This window comes from Labrus bergylta, chromosome 17 (assembly GCF_963930695.1).
Source record: "Labrus bergylta chromosome 17, fLabBer1.1, whole genome shotgun sequence".
NCBI lineage: Eukaryota > Metazoa > Chordata > Actinopteri > Labriformes > Labridae > Labrus > Labrus bergylta.
In genome coordinates, this window is record NC_089211.1 from 26470409 (window position 1) to 26495653 (window position 25245).

General features: G+C 42.6%; 1 protein-coding gene across 2 annotated transcripts in view; it reads right to left on the reverse strand.

Annotated features, from left to right (window-relative positions):
* ogdhb (oxoglutarate dehydrogenase b) overlaps window positions 1–23097 on the reverse strand; it is a 26772-nt gene extending 3675 nt beyond the window's left edge. For both annotated transcript variants that reach the window (XM_020659026.3, XM_029282443.2), the window contains exons 1-18: window positions 22955–23097; window positions 21736–22157; window positions 18357–18545; window positions 17024–17117; window positions 11762–11877; window positions 11447–11601; window positions 10646–10792; window positions 10025–10115; window positions 8738–8917; window positions 8508–8636; window positions 8047–8226; window positions 7706–7858; window positions 6639–6741; window positions 6395–6523; window positions 6159–6309; window positions 646–773; window positions 385–563; window positions 186–257 (exon numbers count right to left, since the gene is read on the reverse strand). In XM_020659026.3, coding sequence (XP_020514682.1) covers window positions 186–257; window positions 385–563; window positions 646–773; window positions 6159–6309; window positions 6395–6523; window positions 6639–6741; window positions 7706–7858; window positions 8047–8226; window positions 8508–8636; window positions 8738–8917; window positions 10025–10115; window positions 10646–10792; window positions 11447–11601; window positions 11762–11877; window positions 17024–17117; window positions 18357–18545; window positions 21736–21969 — 2430 coding nt within the window. In that variant the 5' untranslated portion in view covers window positions 21970–22157; window positions 22955–23097. The remainder of the gene's footprint in view (window positions 1–185; window positions 258–384; window positions 564–645; window positions 774–6158; window positions 6310–6394; window positions 6524–6638; window positions 6742–7705; window positions 7859–8046; window positions 8227–8507; window positions 8637–8737; window positions 8918–10024; window positions 10116–10645; window positions 10793–11446; window positions 11602–11761; window positions 11878–17023; window positions 17118–18356; window positions 18546–21735; window positions 22158–22954) is intronic.
* Window positions 23098–25245: the final 2148 nt, after the last annotated feature.

Genomic DNA, 25245 nt, shown 5'->3' on the forward strand with positions numbered 1-25245 from the left:
AGGCCCGTGCAAGACGTTTTTGCGCTGCTGAAATAAAATGAGTGCACATTTTTTTAGGTATATTCCATAAACACATTATTTGTGCTTTTCTCTTTGAGTGGCGGGAGGTCGCATTGGGGTGGCGGGTCACAGATACAGGAGACGTGCTCTGATGAATATATAAGTCCTGTCTGACATGAACTCACAGGGAACACGTCGGGGTCATCGTTGCACATCTGTAGAAACCTTTCAGGGCGGGCCGACGAGTGCTCCGGACCCTGAGGGAGAAAAGGCAAAATGAAAAAATCGATTTTTCAAACAGAGCTCTTGTGATAATCTGGATCAGCACAGATCACAGCGTTTGGTTTCACAGCGTTATGAAATAATCAAGATGACTTCTCTCACCATTCCCTCCATGCCGTGAGGAAGCAGCAGCACGATGCCGTTCTGTCGGACCCACTTGGCCTGACCCGGGCTGATGAACTGGTCGATGATACACTGAGCCGTGTTGTTAAAGTCGCCGAACTGGGCCTCCCACAGAACCAGAGCGTTGGGACTGGACATGGCATAGCCTAACTCAAAACCTGCACACAGAATGGACCGCCTTGTTGGTAACTGTTGAACAGAAGTATTTCCAGAAAGAGTGTGTGTGTGAATGTTACACACCCAGAACTCCGTACTCGGACAGAGAGCTGTTGCAGACGGTGTAAGGAGCCTGATCGGGGGAGACGTAGTTCATCGGGATGCAGATCCTCTTGTCAACGTTTTGGTCATGGAGGACATGGTGTCGATGGCTGAGAGGAAAATCATGGAAAGGATTTTAAAAACTGTTTGAAGATGGTTGTGAAAGAGATTCCTTTTGAGCGGTAACACTCTAACAGTGGTTTCACATTAGGGCCCGGGTCCGAATACGTCTGACCTCAAACTCTGGTTCATTTTATGAGTGGGAACACAAACATACCGTACTCTGGTACCGTGCATGAGCCTGCTTGAAGAGGTTGTCTGGGGCACGATTCATGTTTCCTCTAGAACTGTGAACCGAATATGTGAATGCCACTGAGCTCAAACAAGGAAGAGGACTGCTATATGACATCATTCGAAACGGCCTGTACCCTCAAAAAAAAAAAAGTTGGATCAGCGCAGCACTGAGCTGCAAGATAGTTGTAGGAAGTAGAATGAGGGTCAATGTTGGCGTCTTAGAAATAACAAAAACATCAACAGTTAGCAGGATGGACATCAGCCCGCGAGTGGTTGCCATGGTTGCTTCTTCTTCTGTCTGCTGTTTGGTGGAATTGCAAACCAACTATGTTCATACCGCCCCCTGCTGTATCGGACTGTGTATATATGCAAGTGTACTCAGACAATGAATGATGTTACTAAAGTGGACGCAGACCAGTGGGGGAGAGAGAAGGTATAAATCGTATTTGGGCTTGCTGACCAAGCAGAGGGAGCAGCTTGGAGTTTACTGTCTTGCCCGAGGACACATCAGACATGTGGCTGCAGGAGCTGGGGATCAAACCCGTTACACTCGGGTTGAGAGCCCATCATCCACTAATCCACAGCTGCCCAAACCACAACAACACAAATTACCTTTAACACTCAGACACGGTCAAAAAGTGTTTGCGTTCAGTAACACCATCATAATCGTCCCTCTACGGGCGCTGAGAGTCGGCAGCCTGTTGCAGCAGCTCCGACTCTTTTTTCTTTATTTCGTCTATTTTCTTGCTTTTATTAAGTATTTTTGCACTGTTTCTGTGTTTACTGTTGGACACTGCTGCAGCGTTTTAGTTGCGGTATTACTCGTGGAATTACGTGTTTCTTTCGGGACTTTTTTTCTACTGTTAGAATGATCACGTACACTCGTGAGGAACTACTGAGCTTCAGGCATGGAGCCGGTGTTCCTCCTACATGCATCCCTGAGGAGTTATGGAGAGGTGTCCGCCGGGGGAAGACAGCCTGCGCTAAAGTCAGGGAGCGGATCGAGAGAGACAGGGAATTTAAACCCTTTCTACCATCGGTCATCATGGGGAACATCAGGTCACTCGCCAACAAAGCGGACGAACTCACAGCTTTAGTAAACAGCCAGAGTGTCTACAGGGAGTGCAGTTTACTTTGCTTCACGGAGACATGGCTACATGGGAATATACCGGACAGTCACATCGATCTGGCCGGCTTCACGCTGGTACGAGCGGACAGGGGGAGAGAGAGCGGTAAGAAGAGAGGAGGAGGTCTTGCTGTCTTTAAATGGTGTAATCCCGGACATGTCACTGTGAAGGACTGTGTCTGTACCCCAGACGTTGAAATGCTGGCGGTGGGATTACGCCCGTACTATCTGCCACGGGAGTTCTCACATGCTATTGCTGTTGCTGTTTACGTCCCACCATCAGCTGTAGCCGCTAGCGCGAGTGACGTCATCCACACTATGATCGCGGGACTATGAACCCAGCATCCCAGCGCCCTCATACTGACCAGCGGGGACTTTAATCATGTCTCTGTCTCCCCTGTCCTGACGAACTTTAAACAGTATGTGCACTGTGCTGTGAGAGGGAATAAAACCCTGGACCTCCTGTATGCCAACGTGAAGGGAGCATACAGCTCTTCTTCCCTCCCCCCTCTTGGGGAATCAGACCACAACCTCATCCACCTTGAGACCACCTACAGGCCCCTGGTGAAGCAGCAGGGGGCCAACACAAGGACTTTGAAGGTTTGGTCTAAGGATACAGAGGAGGCCCTGCAGGAGTGCTTCAATGTCACAGACTGGGAACTGTTTAAGGAGGAATATGGTGATGACATTGAAGGCCTCTCTCATTGTATTACAGACTACATCCGTTTCTGTGAGGACACCATAGTCCCTACCAAAACGGTCTGCTGCTTCTCAAATAACAAACCATGGATCAATAAAGACATTAAAGCTCTCCTCAACAGAAAGAAGAGGGCCTTCTTGACTAGGGATCGTGAGGAGCTCAAGGCTGTCCAAAAGGAGTTAAAGAAGAAGCTGAGAGAGGCCAAGAACAACTACAAGGACAAGACTGAGGCCAAGATGAACAACTCAAAGGAGGTGTGGAATGGCATGAAGCAGATGACGGGCTGCAGCAGGCCGGAACCCAGAATTAAAGGAGACCCAGTATTTGCTGCCGAGTTGAACCTATTTTTCAACAGGTTTGACACATCCCCCGACCCAGTGAGCTCAAATAGTGGGTCTAGGTCTCCCCCCCACCACCTCAGCCCCCATTCACACCTCTGCTGGAGACTCTGCTCTTCCTCTTCCTCCCATCAAGGTCCTGACCACCTCCCCCCCCCTCTCAGCTCCTCATCAGCAGCTTCAAAGGACAGCCCCCCCTCACCCCCCAGCTCCCTCCCTTCAGGTACCTGCATGACAATAGACAGTTCCCCACACCCCTCCCCCACTCACTGTCCCACTCTCACTCTGACTATCAGCCAGGTACAAAGAGAACTTTCCAGACTCCACATCTGAAAAGCCAGTGGACCAGACAACATCAGTCCCAGGATCCTCAAGGTGTGTTCTGGGCAGCTTGCAGGAGTCTTTCAGCACCTCTTCAACCTCTCCCTGAGGCTGATGAAGGTGCCTGACCTGTGGAAGACCTCCTGCATCGTCCCGATACCAAAGAAAGGTCGTCCCAGCGCTCTCAATGACTACAGACCTGTGGCACTCACGTCACATGTCATGAAGACATTTGAGAAGCTGGTTCTCCAGCACCTGAGGACCCTGCTCACTGCTTTCCAGGATCTGTTGCAGTTTGCATATCAGAGGCACATTGGTGTGGAGGATGCTATCATCTTCCTCACCCACAAAGCCCTGTCACACCTGGAGACGAGAGGAAGCACTGTGAGAGTCATGTTCTTTGACTTCTCCAGTGCTTTCAATACCATCCAGCCCTGCCTCCTGAGGGACAAACTGCTGGATATGCAGCTGCGCCCTGACATCTCAGCCTGGACTTCAACTACCTCACGGGCCGGCCACAGTATGTCAGAGTCAACGGCTGTGTCTCTGATGTAGTGACGGGCAACACAGGAGTACCTCAAGGAACTGTTCTGGCGCCTTTTCTCTTCACTCTCTTCACATCAGACTTCAGGTTTAACTCTGGTTCCTGCCACCTCCAAAAGTTTTCAGACGACTCCTCCATTGTTGGGTGCATCACTGATGACGACGAGAAGGAGTACAGAGGACTGTTAGAGAGCTTCGTCACATGGTGCGAAAGCAACCACCTGAAGCTCAACATCAGCAAAACAGAGGAGGTGGTAGTGGACTACCGGAAGAAGAAGAGGCCCCCCCGCCCCAGTCATCATTCAGGGGGAGGAAGTGGAGAGGGTGGACTCATACAAGTACCTTGGGGTCCACATCAACAATAAACTGGACTGGTCTCACAACTCTGACGCCCTCTTCAGGAAGGGACAGAGCAGGATGTTCTTCTGAGGAGACTCAGATCGTTCAGTGTCTTGCAACAGACTCCTGAAGACCTTCTACCAGTCTGTGGTGGCCAGTGCCCTCTTCTTTGCTGTGGCGTGCTGGTGGGGTGGCATCAAGACTGGTGAGGCAAAGAGGCTGAACAAGCTGGTGAGGAAGGCCTGCTCTGTAGTGGGTCTGGATCTGGACAGTTTGGAGACAGTGGGTGAGAGGAGGATGAAGGACAAAATCTTATCCATCCTGGATAACTCCTCTCACCCTCTACATGGTGAGCTGTGGCAGATGGGCAGCTTCTGCAGCCAACGCCTCATCCCCCCCAGGTGCAAAACAGAGCGCTTCAGGCGCTCCTTTGTGCCCACTGCCATCAGACTGTACAACAGCAGCCGATGACAACAATAACAGTCCATCCTGACACTAAACTTCACCCCCATAAAACACTACCCACATGACCTGCTTCACTATTATCATTGTATTTTTATTATTACTTAGGTCAACATATATATATATATATATATATATACACACACACACACTGTACATTCTATATATTTATTATTATACTAGTCTATATTATATAACATTTCATTATATTACACTATATTGTTCATATTGCACTATATTATATTATATCATATTATACTACATTATATCATATTATACTACATTATATCATATTATACTACATTATATCATATTATACTATATTATATTATATCATATTATACTACATTATATTATATTATACTACATTATATCATATTATATTATATTATATCATATTATACTACATTATATTATATTATACTACATTATATCATATTATATTATATTATATCATATTATACTATATTATATTATATTATATCATATTATACTACATTATATTATATTATACTACATTATATCATATTATATTATATTATATCATATTATACTACATTATATTATATTATACTACATTATATCATATTATATTATATCATATTATACTATATTATATTATATTATACTACATTATATCATATTATACTACATTATATTATATTATACTACATTATATCATATTATATTATATCATATTATACTATATTATATTATATTATACTACATTATATCATATTATACTACATTATATCATATTATACTACATTATATCATATTATACTATATTATATTATATTATACTACATTATAATACTACATTATATTATATTATACTACATTATATTATATAACTGCACTCTGCATTACTGTGGTACAACACGGCCTCTCTTCTCTGCTCTTTACATTACTTGCTGCTATTTATTTATCACACCAAGTCACTTTAATCATCACTTGTCACTTTATCTGGTCATTCTCTTCAAATACTGTTTCAATTCTCAATTCCCCCCAGTTAACTTCATCATTCATTTTGTACTGTATATACCCGCTGTTTTTATTTTTATTTATCTTATCTCTTCTGTTTAATGTGTATTTGAGCTTTCTTGTCTGTGCTGCTGTAACGCCCGAATTTCCCCTCTGGGGATCAATAAAGTATTATCCTATCCTAACACCACTGCCACACCTTGGCTTTATGCACACAAAGCCAAGGCTCCACACGGTGGTGTATGTTGGTATTACATGCAGGTAAATCATAACACAGTTTTATCTCTCAGGCAGTAATTAAATTCAAAATAATTAAAACACTAATTTTGGCTCAAACACAAACATCAGTACTAAAAAAAGGAATGTAAACATTTAGTCCATTCATTACCTGAATGTTCCTCTCTCCACGTCCTGTCCACTGAGACGAACGTGGATCCCTTCTTTGAGCAGAGAACCAAAGGCCATATATTCACCCAGAGCCCAATCACACACTCTCTGATTCACCATGTTAGTGCGTCCCTTTAGGATGCGGCTCAAACCTAAAAACACAGACATGCAGGACAAACGCAGACTGTAACGAGATGTCCAGAGGTTATTTATAGAAACAGGTTATTAAGTGAGCACCTCCATGTATGGTGAAGTCCTCCACAGGGACCGACGCAGCAATGTTTCCGATGTGGCTGAGCTCTTCTTCACTGACGCCAGTGGGAGGGCAGGTCATGGTTTTGGGCTGTCCGTCCAGCGTGAAAAACTCTGCAGAAATACACACAAACACAACACGATCTCAAAATGCATGAAAGAAACAACAAGAAGAAGTACTGCGATGAATAAACAGGATTCATTTAATGGGGAAAAACAAGGCTGGTACCGGGCCACGGTGAGTCCAGCCAGTGTTTGATGTGCAGGATTTTCTCATCTTTGGAGCGATTGAAAGCATCTTCACAGATTTTATCGTACCTCGCCACTTCCTCCTGAATCAGAGAAGATTGACACAGTAAGTATCTAAATAAAAAGAGTTTCACTACTCTGTGAGGCTGCACACACAGGGCTGCTAAATGCTAACATCAGGGTGCTAACATGTTCACATACTAATTAGCTGATAATTACGGGCATTGAAGACTGAGTTTTGCATGCTAACAAATTGCAAATTTGCCCAAAAGTAAAGCTGACACTGATGGCAATGTTTCGCTTAGTGTAGGGTTGTCACGACTAAACTTTTATGTACTTGTAAAAATCAAACAATATCAAAACCTGCAAAAAACCTGCAAGCAAACTTCTGCAAACTGTCTAAATTAAATAAATAGGCAACATTTTGTATTTGTGCAATTTAACCGGCGTCGCCTCCTCAACTCTCCATTTATATTAGTGCATTCACACCTGAACAAAAGTCATTAAAATGTCCTGAAATGTTCAGGTTGAGCGTCATGTGATCACTCAAACATCTGAATGTTTCTCTCTTCACTCTGAGTTTCTCCTCCAGCCTCCTCGTGTTTATTCTGCAGAAAGTCAGAGTGAGCTGATGTGAGAACACAGCAGGATATAATCAGGAGAATTCACCTGGAGCCAGTGGGAGGGGCCAGTGGGAGGGGCCAGTGGGAGGGGCCAGTGGGAGGGGGTGGTGACCTTTATTCCCTGTGATCGCTGCACGACCATAGACTGTCTGCACGCCACCTCTACCATCTCCGTGCTCTAATCAACCTGCTGCTGCATGTTTCCTGTTCTCCAGGATGTTCTTCTCCTCTCTTTAGATCACATTGAGATTCTGTTACACTACACGTAGCATTGATACAAAGACAAATACTCTCAATATAGTGTCGTTTATCTTGCCTCTGGAGACCCCCCCCCCCCCCCTCCGACTGAGAAAGTCTCCAGCTGTGAGGTGTAAGGAAGCTTAATCTATTTGTTAAACAGCGTATACAGCAGAAGTTTGTTTACCTCATACGCTTGTGTTGTGACGACTCCCTCAGTAATGAGTTTCTCTACGTACATCTTCAGCACTCCTTTCTGCTTCTTGATCTGTTTGTACATCAGCGGCTGAGTGAACATCGGCTCGTCCATCTCATTGTGGCCGTTGCGTCTGTAACACACCTGGATGAGAGGAGGTCAATGTTACAGAACTGCTCCTCCACCAAAGCATCACAAGAAACCTCCGCTCTGGAAACACCAACCAATCCAACATGACCTAGTGTTTTTTTCTCTATTAGATTTATTTTAAACTTTCAATCCAGATGAGGAAACATCGGCCTCTATAATAAGAGTAATATAAAAGTATTTACCAGATCTACGACCACATCTTTATGGAAAGTGTTCCTCCACTCGGCCGCCACATTACACACATACATCACAGCCTCGGGGTCGTCTGCGTTGACGTGAAAGATGGGAGCGTTGACGACTCGAGCGACGTCTGTGGGATACGGAGATGAACGTGCCATCCTGGGGTCTGTGGTGAAGCCGATCTGTGTGGACGATCGGATTGAATCACTTTTTATTTCTCACAATGGAGAGGAGAGCTCGGCTTGCGCTGCATCAAATGTATATCCTTTTAACTGTCAGCTGTGAGTCTCACAATGTTGCAGAGGTGCAATTATAAAACAGAAAGATTTGATTTATCCGAGGGAGGAGGGGGGATTCAGACATTGCATCAATTATTAAATACAATATAAAAACAAAGAAATAGAAGAATAGAAATCTAAGTACAAAAAGTGTTCTAACTCTGAGTCAGAGCCTTCTCGTGTACCTGGTTGTTGACCACTACGTGTACGGTGCCGTGTGTGGTGTATGACGGCAGGTCAGACAGGTGAAACGTCTCGTACACGATACCCTGTCCTGCAAACGCAGCGTCACCGTGAATCAGAATAGACATCACCTGCAAAACATTCATCAGGTTACAAACATGTGACGAGCAGAGGAACTTTTTTTTTTTTTTTTTAACTCGGTGTGTTTACAAAATGAGCTGACTCGGCGTACCCTCTTGCCCTCCGTGTCTCCACAGTAAAACTGCTCCGCTTTGGTCTTCCCCTGGACCACCGGGTCCACCGCCTCCAGGTGAGACGGGTTCGCCATGAGCGACAGCGTGATCTGCCGGTCGCTGACTCGGTTCATCCTCTTGTGAAACATCCCCAGGTGATACTTGACATCACCAGAACCCTGAGAGCACAATGTCAGGAAGTAGTAAATGTTTTTAACTGTTTGGTGTTGACCTTTCTTCAACCTCTCTGTTAGCTTAGCTTAGCATCAAGACTGGAAAAGTGGAAACTGGTAGACAAAGATAAAATCCACCTGAAAGAAACCACAAAAATGTGGAGCATATCTTCAAAAGGCATTACCTTTGGCGAGTGATTGATATTCTCCAAGACACAAGTTGGGAAAAATCTGAGTAAAATCAGGTTTAATAGTCGATTTAATAATACAACAACTTTTGACAGGCAGAATAGCGTTTCTCCCGTGTCCACAGATCATCCCAGAAGCCTGATTATGAATATTAAATGATAAAGGTATCTTACTCTCTGATCAGACATTAAGGAAACATGCTATGTTGAAGTGCTGGCTTCTCTGACAACAATGCAGCAGCCAGTATGTCCTCCTTCTAACTTTAGATTCTGCTCCTGAATGCTCTGGATTTGTTTGGACCAGAGAAGGTAGGCGCTTTTAAGACACCCCCAGACGGCCGTTTTGGACGCCCCTCAGTTTGCCAGATATGAGAGCAGTTATCAGGTCAACAGGTGTTGCAGCGATGGAAGCGGTCAAGAGAAGTGGTTCAGATAGAAGTGATTGTACCCGACCTAAAAAGCCTCTGCATGTTTCTAATAAGCTCCACGAGCAGAAACGTGCTCAAACTAGGATCAATATTGGAGATGCTTTTGAAAAATGGAGAGAGGTTAGAACACAGAAAGGTTTACAGACCCATGCAGAGCTGGATAAACACTGAAGCTTCAGAGTCCACCACATGGTGACCTGAGTGAGCATCAACTCTAGAGAGGGGGGGGGGGGGGGGGGGGGGTAGAAGGCTCTCTATAATGTTTAGAATTTAGACTGCAGTACCCATTTTAAACACTAGGAGTCAGAGTTACATCTACTGCAGCTCCTTGAATTTCCTTCTCTAGAGTTTTCTCTAGAAGTGTCTTTCTTGGCCTTTCTGGTTTTAGTGATAAATCAAATCGTTATTCACAGATTCATTTGTAGAGCATGTCCGAAGTCTTACAACCAGCGATTGAAACAAACATTGATCTCCATGTTAGCAGCTTATGTTCAAACCTCGTCTGCAGCCTCCAGTTTGGAGTCAAACTGGCAGAAGATTTGTTCCAGCTCCTTCCGGATCACGTTAGCGAGGACGTTCAGTCTCCCCCTGCAGACAGATAATCAGGAAGGTCCTGACTACAAGACATCACAGCTTCAAACCACAACAAGAAATATTTTGCCTTGATGTTCTGTAAATAAAGTCCACAAACTGGGGAATTTAAAATATTCTCTTCCCTCCTGGGGTTTCTGAGAAATTGCTTTTTGACATATGTCATAGAAAAACAACTCAACAGCCATTTTTCCTGAGCCATTATGACACCGAAGAGGCCGTGACCTGTAACATTTGGGTAAAAATATCACTCATTTGAAGGCCACATTTCAAGACGGATCGTGTCATATTGGCACGCCAAGGCTGTCTCTTTCTGATTGGATCCTCCAAACACAGCCTTACTTTGCAGAGCCAGAAACAATTCATCTGCTGCAAAGTTTCCCAAGATTAATTGTGCACCAATTCAAACACAATGGCAGTAAAATTGATAAGAATGAAGGACAGACTTTTTCATGACGTGCACATTATTGTTTATAATGATTCTAAGGTGACTGAAGTACTGTAAACGATGTTGTAACGCCGTTTACCTGTGGGGCATCCCCATGATCACACTCTCCACTCCGCTCTGACTCGACTTGTCGATGATCGTCTTCAGGGCCGGGATGAGCGACTCGCAGCCCTCCAGGCCGAATCGTTTCTCTGAAGACCACTTCCTCTGCAGAAACTCCTCGAACCTGTGAACGGGTGGAGGAGCTGCTGTTGGACATTTCACGTCAGAGCATCTGAGACCTCGTCCACACGTAGGCGGGTATTTTTTGAAAACAGAGGGTTTCCTCCTCCGTTTAAAAAAAATCTTCATCCACATAAAAACGCTAAACGCATGCCTGTCATGAGCACTCAGCCCAATCAGGCGTCTCTGCTCGTCCACATAGTGGGAGAGTAACTGTGTGTATATGTATGAGCATGTAAAAAGTCCAGTAAGCAACGTTAGCACCAGCGCTAGTTTTGTTACGTCTGCCATCGAACTAATCTCATGTCAACCAAAGTGACAGCGTCGCACAACGGCGTCAAACGGAGGAGAAACCGGTGCACAGCATGAAGTTACAAGCCTGACTCTGTTTTAACGTCTACACAGAAACACCTTAAACTGAGTTTCTGAAGATGTTCACCCTGGAAGGAGTTTTACTAAAGGAGCGTTTATATTGATCTGAAAGCAGTTTGTGTACAGAAGGCCAAAACAGAAAAAGCTGTGTTTCCAAAAATACCAACCTACATGTGGACGAGGCCTAACACCCCCCCACCCCCTTCCTCCAACCCCAGCTGCTCTGCATGCTTCTCCCTTTATTCTTATTCACTGAGGTGTGCAGAGGAATGTAAAAAAAACAGACCTTGTGGATCGGATCATCCGGGCCAGCAGCGTCTTCTTCTCCTCCAGACTGAACTGCATGATTCCTGGAGTCTCAAACTTCTGCCTGATCCACTGACACTGCTCCAGGTCGTTGATGAACATAAACTCCACCCCGATGTGCTGACAGTAAGCCGTCTACGTGACAGAGGGACAGCTGAAGGTGTTTGAATGTCTAATTCAGGTATCGACTGATGTTAAATCTACAAGCTGCACTCAGCGTTTATAATTCTGTCCAAACAAATCTGGTGAAAGTGCCATTATTGTTTAGAACCGATTAATGACCAGAGCACTTTACCTCCAGGCGGCGTATAATCTCCCTGAGAGGCAGAGCGCTCTCATTGCCTCCAATGTAGGTTTTGGTGGGAAGCCGGAAAACTTTGTCCAAGTCGGACTCGGCCAGCCCGTAGACACCTGTCAGAAAAGACACGGACATTAGGAAGAAGAAGCTCAGCACGCGAGCGCAGTCATCTAAATCAGGTCAATGTGAGGATGAGAGACGAGACGGGGAAATACAGCGAGGCTGACATTTAACCATTACTATGATTACAAAAAAACAACCCAATGCAAGATTTCCTGCAGTATACTATTCCTGCTGCTTTATTTAATCTTTATTGTTTTAACTCCATGAAATGCTGAAGCTGTCTAATCTTGCATAACGTCCCGAGAGAGGACTCAGGACTGTAGGTGAGTCTGGAGTTGGGGGATATCATCTGCCAACGGGGGGGCATGCAGACAAAGTTTGGGAACCACTGAATTAGAAGCCCAAATTGTCCGACTCAAGCCACTACAGAAAGTATGCTTTGATTGTTGTTTGCTTTGTTTGTAATGTTTACTTTTATTTTATTTCTAAAACATGTTAGAAATAAAATAAATTAAATTAAATGAAAATGAAAAGTAGCTGGACCCAACAATGAGCTCAAACCGAGGTGACCCTGATGACATCACTATGACATCATCAGCTCTGTCAGAATTAGTTTCGCAGGCTGAGAAGACCCTCCCCATTACAAGAAAAACGACCTTCAAGTATTAAATCGGTCATGTTCCCCTTCAAGAAGTCTAATTGTTTCCAATTTTATCTTTTAGTCCCTCAGGAGGCCGAGGCTCTCCTACAATCTCCAAATGGTTTAGATTGCTCCCCCGAGGCTCTGAACGAATACCCTTAAAACCTGACAGTAGTGTTTCACATGGAAGTCTTTGTTTTGTGCTCTACCTTAATGATTTTATGTGTGTTTACTCTTTTATTTAATCTGTTTCTGTCCTGCAATTTACTTTCCATTGGGCGAGAGGCGGGGCTACACCCTGGACTGTTCACCAGCCAATCACAGGGCGGACATAAAGAGACAAACAACCAGCCACATTAACACCTAGTGGTGATTTAGAGTCACTAATGAACCTAACGAGCATGTCTTTGGACTGTGGGAGGAACCCACACATGCACGGTGAGAACATGCAGACTCCACACAGAGAGGCTCCTGTCAGACGGGGATTCAAACCAGGAACCTCCCCGCTATGAGGTAACCACGCTAACCACTACACCACCATGCAGCCCTAATAGCATTATATCATTGCAAATTAAGGTTATTCTTTATTTAATAATGCCAAACTCTGAAAATAAGATGTGATACTAGTAAAACTCAAAAAATGTCAACACTTGATTCAATACCACAGAAACGAAAATAGATTTCTTAGACGCACAATATCAGGTATTTTCAGATTTTTAATTACCGTACATAAAATAGGAAGCAATCTCCTGAGGACAGTTTAAATTTCACAAACACACTGGCAACGTTTCCTATTTGTGCAACTAAGACAGTGCTCTCTCTCTCTCCTTTGGTTTAAGTTATGACTCAGTATCTGATGTTTTTTTTTTAAAGCTTCAGTCCTTTCTTACAACAGAGACACTAAATATAATAAACTGCACAGTATGATATCTACAACACAGTGACAAGATGTTAATGTGCTCGTAGCCGAAGGCAAACAGGACAGGACTGATGGGTTGTTTGCTGCTTAAATGGTGGGATGTCTACAGAGCTCTGAAGAGCAGTCTGAGACATTATATGGTTAGCTTGTGTTTATTTAACACAAGTGGCGTCCTAGCTGCACCAAACAGAAATAAGACGATAAGGAACTGACAACGGGAAGAGGGGAGGAGGGGAGGAGGGGGAAGTTGGATGTCTGTCTGTCTGTACATCTCTGTCAGCAAAGTTGGTGCTGTGCTGTGCTGAGGCCAGGAGGTTTTCAATCCGATACAGCAGAGTCAGCTCTCTCTCTCTCTCTCTCTGTGCATTGTGTAAATAATCTTTAGACTACCCTCCCTCCACCCTCGCCTCTGTTTAACCTCCTTGCACATAAAAATCACATAATTTGTTTTCTTCGATGGCACAAAGCAGAGCCAGAGCGTTCCGAAGCAGCGAACAAAAAGAGTCGGCCTGCGATCTAATCACGCTGACATTTTAAGGAAGCAGACACAGATAAGCCTGGATGAGTCGTGTTCGACCCCGCTGGACGCTGAGCAAAGGTCAGGAGGAGCCAAAAACACACACTACACACATTCACCACCTTTCCAAGAAGCACAACCCCTGCAGGTCAATAAACTGAGTCAGCGTTCTCTACAGCCATGTGCAGACTCTTGTGAGCTTCAGTAGAAGCCATTAAAAGTACAACATGCTGCAAGTCTCCTTTAAAAACAAAACAATGACTCCAAAGAAGAATTAGCGGTATGTTGCTTGCAGCACTTGGAATTTAAACATACTTAAAGGCATATCATTTTGCAAAAAGAAGAAAAAAAACACACAGAGTGCCTTTTAGTGTTGACCACAGACTGTAAATATTAATGGATGAAGCCTGAGTGTCGTCCCCCGTCAGTTCCTGCAGGGGGCGCTGGAGTCTCATCGATGGCGGTCTCCATGCTGGAAATGCTGTCTCAGTCTAACTTTCAGTCAACCTAACGACAGGCTGAGAGCTGGAGCTGAGGCGGGTTTTAAACCTCCTGACAAACCGTTACACCGCGCCCACCTGTCAATCAGGTCAGCTACACGCCTAACTATGGATAACACGTACCGCTCATAAAATCCAAATGGGTCAGTAGTAAAAAAAAAAAAAATCTCCAGTACAGCGTATGCCAATCGAGACTTGACGTCATATTCGTCATCCCATCAGGGGCAAAAAGATGTTTTTATTAATGTTAAGATACTTTTGGGTTAGTTGCACATCAACATGTTGCAAAAATATAACAGAGACATTTCACACATCCTCTTCGTAGCATCCAACCCGTTTGTTGTTGTTGTTACAACATTCAGAACTAAAAACATGTGACCACACTGAAGTCAGAAAATACGACATCCCAACTCATCCTTTTCCCTTTACATTACTTATCTGTTGTATTGTTCTCATAGTTTTTGCTTTGTTTTTTCCAGTGAAAGCCTCTTTGAGTATTGAGAAAAGCGCTATATAAATTTAATTTATTATTATTATTATTATTATTCTTATCTCGGAAACTGGGACCACCCGAAGAGCACCTGAATGCAACATTAGTTATAAAATAAATCATCAAAGGCTTCAAGCTGACAGTGATAAAGCTAACTGGTTGCCACTTGCCACTATAACTTTGTTGTGTCTGCACTTTTCTATGCAGTGGTCTGCTGGGGAGGAGGGAGCACAGAGAGAGACAGGAAGAGACTGAACAGACTGGTCAGGAGGGCCAGTTCTGTCTTGGACTGTCCTCTGGACTCTGTAGAGGAGGTGAGTGAGAGGAGGATCTGAGTGAAGCTGACATCCATCATGGACAACCCCTCTCACCCCCTGCATGTCACTGTGGGGGCCCTGTGGGGGCCCTGTGGGGGCCCTGTGGGGACCCTGAGCAGCTCCTTCAGCAGCAGACTCAGACACCCACCCTGCAAGACAGAGCGCTACTGCAGGTCGTTCATCCCATCTGAAGTCAGACTCTTTAATCAGACTGTTTAATCAGACTCTTTAACAGCATCACCACCTCATGACTCATTTCAACAATGCTACACACTGTGTGTATTTTTAATAACAATAACTCTTTCCGCAAGTGGAAGTGTACATACCTTGTATTATTGTATTTTTTCTCTCTTTATTCAACTGAAATATGTTTGATTTTTAACTTCTTGTTATTTTTAATAATCATATTCCTGTTTGGTTGAGCTGTTGTAACACAAAAATTTCCCCCATGGGGGATCAATAAAGTTTATCTCAATCTTCTTTATCTTTAAATGTTGCTTCATGCTGTGCTGATGGTGGATTCATGTTGGGTATTTGGAAATAGTACAAACAAAAAGTAAGGTTTTGCAAGCTGTTTTTGTAAAGTGTCTTGAGATAACATTTGTTACAAATCGCTATACAAGTAAAGCTGGTCAATGTTCTGGTCCTTCATCTGGGAGTCAGATCACACAGACAGTCCTTATAAAGAGATAAACTCTGGAGGCATGGAGAGTCACAAAATCACTCGCTGCAGCTTACAAACTTCACATTTTCTCTGTCAGAGTCTGACAACATTTTGTTCGACCTCTGTGAACCTGAGCGTCACCGGAACAAAGGAGAACTCTGTGAAACTGAACAATAACCTGTAAAACTGTAGAAGCGTCCTTTAACAGCTCATAACAATCACCTGCGTTTAAACTCGGAGGCCAGAACCCTTTCATTAGGAACAATGACGGTTTGCTGCAGGCATGCATAACAAACACACGCTCACACACTTTACTTTCTGGTCTAAATAACTAAACAGACCACTCTATATGATGATGAAATTATATAAACTTTTCAACTGTGAGTGACTGGGACAAAGGCCCCAGTAGAAGCCATGTATTGGCTGAGACAGCTGTGTGTCTTATGACATGATTACCAGTCTGTTTACATTCCAAAAAGACAAATTAAATGTGTACGCTTAATTAAATGACCATAAAAAACAGATTCAAACACTGCTCGACTTCCTTTCAATGATATAAAACTGTGCAAATTATAATCTACTTGTTACCTTGTTTTCTGCACTGTCACTAAATCATTAATGTGAGACGGGGGATTAACACCTGACTGTATTTTTACAACATCAAAGACCTGAGGGATCAGTATTTGAATTTTGAAGAGCCAAAATTGCAAACATTGCATGCTCCTCTCTACTGATACGTCTCCTCCTGACCCCGTGTGGTGCAGGAGGTGATTATGTGAGAAGGTGTGGGCTTCAGGTTTGCAGCCCTACACCTAGAGAGTCAAGGAGACCCCACCTTCAATGTTGATATTGTCATTGCTAATACTAAGTGGAGTAAAGGTGTGTCAATGGGAGTAAACAAAAGAGGAAGAGGGACAATGTTTGAAGGGGATCACTTAAGATTAAGACGTTGGAGGTGATGGGTGTAACATGGAAAAGATAAATAATGAATAAAAGGTCACGCAGGGATGAAAGTTTGCAGAGATGGGACAACTTTATGGGTGATAAGACAGCGAGGGGGGAAATCAAAGCGATCAAGTATCAAGGACAAAAAGGATTTAAAAAATCACCCAGAAGAGGGTCAAATAAAAGCAGATTTAACTTTCTCACCAACGTTCTGGAAACCAACGGCACACGGGGTGTCGTCAAAGTCCACACAGCTGATGTCCAGGGGGTCCAGCTTGGCTATGTGGTGCCCTCGTACCTGCGCGCGCACACACACACACACACACACACACACACACACACACACCGACACAGCAGCTCAGGGTTTGTGTGTAGCTGAGTTAAAATCATTCTGACCGGAGATTCCAACTTAGACGCTTACTATGTGAGCCGTTACATGAATCAGAGTCATATTTTCTACATGCAGAGACAAGATAAAAATCATGCTTTCATTCTGTTCTCATTAAATGAAGGTAAGCCGTGTAGTATCCAGTACTGTGTGAGATCAGTGTTGGTCTCGAGAACACTTTTTGAAGGTCTCGTCTCGGAATCACAAGCACTTTTAGTCGGTCTTGTCTCGGTCTCAGACTGGGCGGTCTCCGGATTTTAAATAGAGACTGGTCAAGATCACCACTGATTGTCTATCTTTCCACATCATTACTGTGATCAGAAGGAAAACGCCTCTTTCTAAAAGAACAAATAACTTCCCTCTGTAACAGCTGCAACCTTTCCGCTGTCATGGTCTAAGTGTGTGACACGCCCCCTACACGTAAAAATATGATGATTTTTCAGAGATATTTATTGTCTTGATCTTGACTCGGTCTCGATCCCTAAATGTCTCAGTCTTGTCTCGGTCTCGGAGCACTCTGGTATGTCTTGGTCTTGGTTCCTGTCCTCTTGACTACCACACTAGTATCCAGTCGATACTACATGACTTAAAAGCAGATCTAGTGTTTCTTTAACATCTTAACGATAACCTCCAAGATTCTGAACAAAACACGACCAGCTTTTGAACAAAAGGCTCAAAGTCCTTTTCTTAAAAAGATCTATTTGTTTGATTGGACTTAAAAGACAATTTCCCCATCAGGCAAGGACTAAGACAATCTACCGTCAGTTTGTTCTCATCAAGTCACTGAAGGCTATCTCGTTCTGATACCAGAGGACTGAAGATAAATGTCATGTGTTCCCTCTGATATGATTGTTTCTACAATTCTACTACAATTCACTTAGCAGACGCTTTTATCCAAAGCGACGTACATCAGAGTTAGTACAACACTAATCCATTCATACACCACCACTGAAGCAAATGCAGGGTTAAGTGTCTTGCCCAAGGACACAGCCGACCTCGACCTTCCGGTTAAGAGGCGACGACTCTACCAACTGAGCCACAGCCGCCTTAAGCCGATTGTTTAAGGTCATTTCATCCTGAAGCACATTAATTGTCAGAAAACAGCATCATCTTCTACAAATACAAACCTCAGGTGTGTCTGTATTTTACCTGGTATGCTCTTATTAGTGACTGCACAGCGAGATGATCCGCCACCAGTTTCTCCACGTTGGGCTGAGCCCCCACCAGAGCCTGGATACTGGTTAGTCCCTGAGAAGACCCACCGACGGGAGGAGGGCTCTGATAGGCCGAACCAGGAGGAGCTCCAGCGTTAGCGTTACGGAAAAATATATCCCAGGACTGCAGGAAGAAAAAAAAAGAGACGAGTTATTCAACATGTTTCAACAAATCAGATCATTTGTTTTATATTCTAATGTAAAGGCTACTTCAACATGTCTGCAGCTTATGTAATACAAGGTGAATCCAGGTCAAATGTTCTTTGATTTAAACAGGTCAGCATGCTCTATACACTGTCCTATCTCTCAAAAAAGGCATAAAAAATCCCTGCGCTCAAAAAATCGATACAGCAAAATATTATCATGTGCTCCTTCCAAATACATTGGAAAAGTATTGATGCAGATGTTACAGAATCAATATGGCTGCAAAGCTGAGGTGACAGTTTTTAAAGGCCAATTGACCTACAGTGCATTCCACAATAACACCACAGCCACAGCTCTGGGACTGAACTATTTCAATGAATCTAGGATCTCTGAGGACCTGAATTGAAATGTTTTAAGTTGTAGCCTCTGCTGTTATTCTCAACAATAAAGAACAGCTGTTGTAGTGAATTCTGTCCCGGACACGGTCATGATCCAAAATCAATGTATATTACGATATGTATTGTGGCCTCTATATCGTAGGGTTGTTGGAAATACCCAGCCCTAGTGCCTTGGACTTCTTTTTTTTGTGGTATTGAAACAAATATCAATATTTGGTTGATAATGGTGGAGTATCAAAGTTTAAAATTCTGGTATTGTGACAACCCTCACCTGCTGAACTGAAAAAAGAATTACAGGTAGAAAAAGTAGACCCAGTGGCTTCTTAGATACAGACTATGGCGTGAGGTTTAAGTTCATGGTCATCTATCCAGTAGTTGTTGAGTTATTTCTATCTGGATGAAAACGATGGACCGACCGACAATGAAGTGCTGCCAGCACTAGAACCGTGTCACTCGTGGCTAAATAAAACTCTGGTTCACTTGTGTTTGACCTCGTTTCTCACTTTCTAACTCGAGAGGAAAGTAATTGGCTTACTCCTGAGAGAGGATTCAGAGATTAAAGGTAAAAGGGAAGCTTCCTCTGTGGTGGATATCAGCTTAAACGTGCAGCGTGACAACAGTTTTACTACAAACATGCAACACTTAAAGATATCAACAGTTGGCAGCATGATAACACACAAACCGATAACGACTGAACAGTGAAAACAAGCCGCCCTGATAGAAGCAACACAGAAGATAAACAGTGTTTAAAACACACACCTGAGTCATTCTGGCATTAAAAACAGAAACAAAATCTGCTACCTCTCACACTCTGAGTGAACGTTTTTACGACATCTTTAAAATGTGTGTTCCAGATTAATCCACTTGTTTGCAGATGTTCATCAAGTTAATGATTGTAAATCTGAGGTTGTTCTTAATGGACCAATAAAAGCAAAGTTTAATGTGCTACATAAGTTCTTCCGCCATTTGGAAGAGTTATGTATGAATGCTTGAAGGTTGCATATTCAGCGTTTCTCTGACTATAGGACACACTTTTAATACCTCCCAGAAGTTGGCTGCGTCCTACATACCAGTAGAAAATGCTGACAAACACGGCGTCATTACCGAGAGTACAGCCACCATCATCACATGTTTTGTGGAGTGCTGGACTGATTGAGGGTGGTTGTATTAGAATAACTAATAACCGTAAAATCGGGTGTATAAGACGCACTTTCTTACCTATGTTGTCATCAAGAAAGTTGGCAGTTTTACACTGGTATTTTACCAAAATACTAACACAGTAGAAATGTTCACAAAGGAAGACAGTTAAAACCTTTTTTCTCGAAGAAACCCCCCTGAATGGACAGCGTCTTATAGACTGGCGCGACTTTTATTCTGAATTTTACAGTAAATTTCTTTTTTTGGGGGGTCGATCCCGAAAAACTCCCACGATTCAATCCTTGATAAAAAGATCTGTAATCTAATTGTACCCTGAGATTTGGGATCTGTGACGCCACTAATGTCTTCTTTTTTAAACTCCCATATCTAGACTTTCTTTCCAACGTTTTATTGTTTTATTGTTTGCTATGAGTCATGTTTAATGATATGTATCCACTGTTGTTTATTTGCTTTCTTACTGTATGTAAAGTGTGCTGTGTCTTGTTTTCTAAAGCGCTTTATAAATAAAGGTATGATTATTTGCAGGGAAGCCATTCACAGTGGATTCCTCCTGCTGAACCATCCGTCACTCTTCAGTCTGCTACTGTGCTGCTCCACTATTCAAACATGCAAAGACAAACACACACACATATATTATACAAACAGGGTCTGTTTCTACCTTTACCCTACAGGTGTCTGTTCAAATCTGAGTCCTCGTGTTCATCTTTTCCTGCCCTTCAGGAAGAAGGTGAGAGTGCACTTAGAGTAAAGGAACACAAACTGTACGAGGAGAATCGGACTGGGCATCTAACTAAAAACTAAGGAACTTTAGACAGATATCTCAAGAACTGTTAATCCAATCAACGGTTCATTTGGTGGGTGAATTACGTTGGACAGACGGAACTGAAAAGTAGATGCTGAGCTTAGATACCACACTTCTAAACAACTTTGCCAACAGTGTTTTCAGTTCATGCATTCTTCCAAGGGGTTCATGTTTAAAACGACTGCACACTCTAAACAGACAAGCCAAATAAAAAAAAAACTAATCTTGCCACCCGAGATCCCCCCCCCCCACCTCTCCCGTCCAACAGGGATAGTCTCCTGCTGTGAAGAGGAGGTTTGAACAACCCACTCAGGAGGATTTCAGGGAAAGACTACTTGAAATCTTCCAGAAATTTTCAGGAGTGCCGAGTGCAGATGGGAAACTAATTTAGCCAACGAAGTCTGGAGGCTGTAAAGAGAGCAACGATACAAAACTGTTTCTGGTTAAAAAAAAAAAGCCTCATACCTTTATTTTTAAAAAGTCTGTCTTTCTGCATTTTTGCCTGACACTCTAACAATATGAGCGTGCCAGTGGCAAAAACAAGCTCATCTAGTTGATGCACTTGTACATACACACAGCTGTTGGCTCAAGAAAACTACTGAAGCAATTTCCAAAAATGTTTTACCTTTTAGTTATTTAGACCCGTAAGTATGTTGAAAATAACTGAATTTCCCTTCAGTGTCGAAATGTGTAGCAGCACCAAACCTGTTCTGTCTCTGTCCCTGTATCCTCTGTTCCTGCACCTGAAGGCACGTTCCAGTTTCCAAGAATATATAACTCAGGTGTCAAAAACAACCAGAAAAGCATTGTACCTTGTGCACATTCTTGGGATTCTCCAGCCATGCATAGTACATCTCCTCCACATAGTTAGAGCTGGTTCCATTAAGAAAGGGCTCAGAGGCCACCGATGTCTTGAGGTGCCTCACAGGCTGAAACGTCCTTAAGCCTCTTTTGGTCACCAACAGTCTGTGCTGTGACCAGCTCTGTGCTGTCTGTGCAGCGGTTAAAGGCCGAAGCCTTGACACTGTAGTCCTTAAGCGGTGCATGGCTGCAGGTCAGCCACAGTTCCTCCTTCCTCTTCCTTCCTGGAAGAAGAACGCAGTTTCCCAGACGAGCAGATTCCTCAGGCTTCTCAGCAACACTTCCTCTTTCTGTCCAACTGAACCGGTGAGGCTGGCTTCTTCACGGCTCCTGCTCCGCCCGTTCTGGTGACTTACCAACAGCTCACTGGATCCTGTTGAGTGAAGGTAAATAATAACATCACTGTCAGAAACACAGCTTCGGCATGTGTCTTCAGTTTTCCTTCTCCAAATAAATGCAAAAGCCAAAATAAATTATCAGGTATATGTGAACCCCCTTTTAGAGACCGGAGTTCAGCATTTTCACTGTTTCCCTCATGTTTTCTTTTTTTTTTGTAGCAGGAAATTATCGGAGTTTTTCGGAGGTTAAATAATGTCCAAGGAACTTAATATGGACCCGGGTCTCTGTAAGGTGCACCAGAAAGGTTCCTATGGGGAGAGTCTGGCAGAATGCGGCTTTAATTCTCAAATTTTCCAAACAAGGAAAAAATCATGTTACAGGACATGAGTATATATTAAATATAGCAAATAGATCACAACTTGAGCCCCTTAAAGAAACCTAAAACACATTAACAGTTTAAACACACTTAGTCTAAAGTTGTCACCTACATGTATAACTTAAAGCATTATTCCTTTAATTACCTTAACTTTTACTACCAATACTCAAACCCTAACACAATAACACATATTTAGACTTTAACCGAGTATGAACCGTGAAATGTCATGAATATCGTTAAAGTTTGTCCCCGCAGTGTAATGTTTGGGACAGAAATGTCCTCACAACATCAGGAAAACACTCAAAACACACAAAACACACAAAACACATAAAACACCAACCGTCCAGCGCTCGAAACGTTTTTTTATAAACACGATAAACAAACAGAAATAACGTTTATTTGTCTTAGGAAATGAGCGTAAACTTTTGCTTAAATGTGTCTTTCCGGTTCGTTACCTTTCCCGCAGCCTTGTCGACGCTCTTCTGAAGCCTGCAGTGGAGTCAACGATCAGCTGGCAGCTGCGGGAGTTTCGCGCTCCGGCACTGTCTAATCACTTAGGTGCTGATCTGACGTTGGTGCTGCGTCATGACGTTGGTGACGTTAGATCCATGCATCAGATCAACAACAGCGGGGTTGCGTCAGAAAATATTGAAAGTAATAAAAAACTAACAAAAAAAGAACCGGCAATTCTTGAACGATAATTTAGTTTCGCGATCCTAAAAAGTTTGAAAAATGTATATTAACGTTTATAATTGAATATATGTTTGTTTGAACAATCATTAATTATTGCTAATAAAATCGGTTCTACAAACAAAATGTGAATTATTTTATATATATATTTTACTTTTACTTTTTTTGTACTCTACAACTTATTTATTTTTAATTTTACTTTTTTGTACTTTTCTACTCTTTTTTTCTTATAATGCTATTCTATTTTATATATAATTTTAACTTTTTTTGTAGAAGCTGACTCAGGAAGAAATGCACAAGAATTCCAATGTACCTGTACTGTCCTGTACCTGTGCAAATGGCAATAAGCATCTATTCTATTCTATTCTATATTAAAATATTAAATTAACTTTGGAACTTGATCAGACAGTTTAACAGGGCCTCGCCCACAGACACTGAACTTCACTAAATTAATATTTATCCTCTGCACTTGCCACTCCGCAACTAAGCAGGTGCCTGCCTTGCCTGTTGACAAGAAGCACCTCTTTATCTGCTATGTATGAACTCACCTTGAGACTCTATGTCATGCTGTTTCAAAATCAAGACACAGTTCAGTGCAGAAAAAGGGTTTTTATGATTGTTCAGACTTAAGAAATCTACTATAAAGGTAATTATTCAGCCCCCTGACCTCCTGAACTCTGGACAACACAGTTTTAGTGTTACCTCTTTTTGGTGTCTTTAACAACAGGTACATTTATATGTTCTGCTGCAGAGCTTGATGTACTTTATTCAAAGTACAACAGAGCAATAAATGTCAACCTTTGTCCTCACAGTGTATGTTATGTAAAGAGAAGCTTAATGACCTTCATACACTTACAAAGTGAACAGCAGAGAGACCACGCTAAACGATTTTCTATTCAGATCCTTTAGTACTCCTTCCACTACTTCAGTAAAATTACAAAAAAAACAATGTGAAAAACTTTATTACGGCGTTCAGATTATACATGATAAGAAGTGAAGAGTTTTATAACTCAAATAAAGCCAGAGTGTAAAAAGTAAATAACTGGTTCTGTGGTAAAACTTCGAGTTAATGTGAATGGATATGCCTGATGTTTAAAAAGTGGAAAGTTATCAAACTCTAATGGTGAGCCTGATGACTGATGATGAGTTTTATTCTGGTTGAAATTATGGTTTAATGGACTTGTATTTACATTCGCAGTTTCCTGTTGTTACCTGATGAACTCAGGATTTAAGTTTGAAATATTCAAGGTGCTTTTTGTTTCTATATGTTTCTTGATTTGAACCGGGCTGCAAAACAAAAATAAGTCCTTGGCCTGTTTATTGTACAAGTTGTTAACGTACTGTATCATTTTATTAGCCTTTATTGACTTATTATGCAGTACTCCGGCTTCCTCCCACAGTCCAAAGACACGTTCGTTAGGTTAACTGCTGACTCTAAATTGTCCGTAGGTGTGAATGTGAGTGTGGCTGGTTGTCTGTCTCTATATGTCAGCTCTGTGATTGACTGGTGAACAGTTCAGGGTGTAACCCTGGATGGTATTATAACTTTATTACCAGTACCTATTTACCAGTGCAGAATCAAAACCAACATATATATAGATGGTCCAATACTATCTGCCGATTTGTGCCTACTACAGATAAATCTGTATCGGTGTAAATGTTTTTAAAATATGTCAATAAACATGTATTTTATACAGAACATTTACTTCAGAAAAATAATGCTTCAGGTGATTCGACATGGTGTCATAGCATAGTTTGTCCAGCAGAGTGTGCTCTAATAGTTTACAATCCTCACAGCACTTACCCTAACCCATCAGCGCGTAACAGACAGTGATCCACACTTAAATTAAATGACAAAATATAATAATGTTCCTTATGCTATGATAAAGTTAGTATTTCAACATAGCCCAAAACCAGTGTATCATCTGCGTAAAAACAGACATTTTTTATTTATACTTGTACATTTTAAACACAACATTTAATTCAGAAGATAATGCTTGGGTGATTCAGGCAAGGTGTCATATCATAGTTTGTCCAGCAGAGTGTGATCTTACTC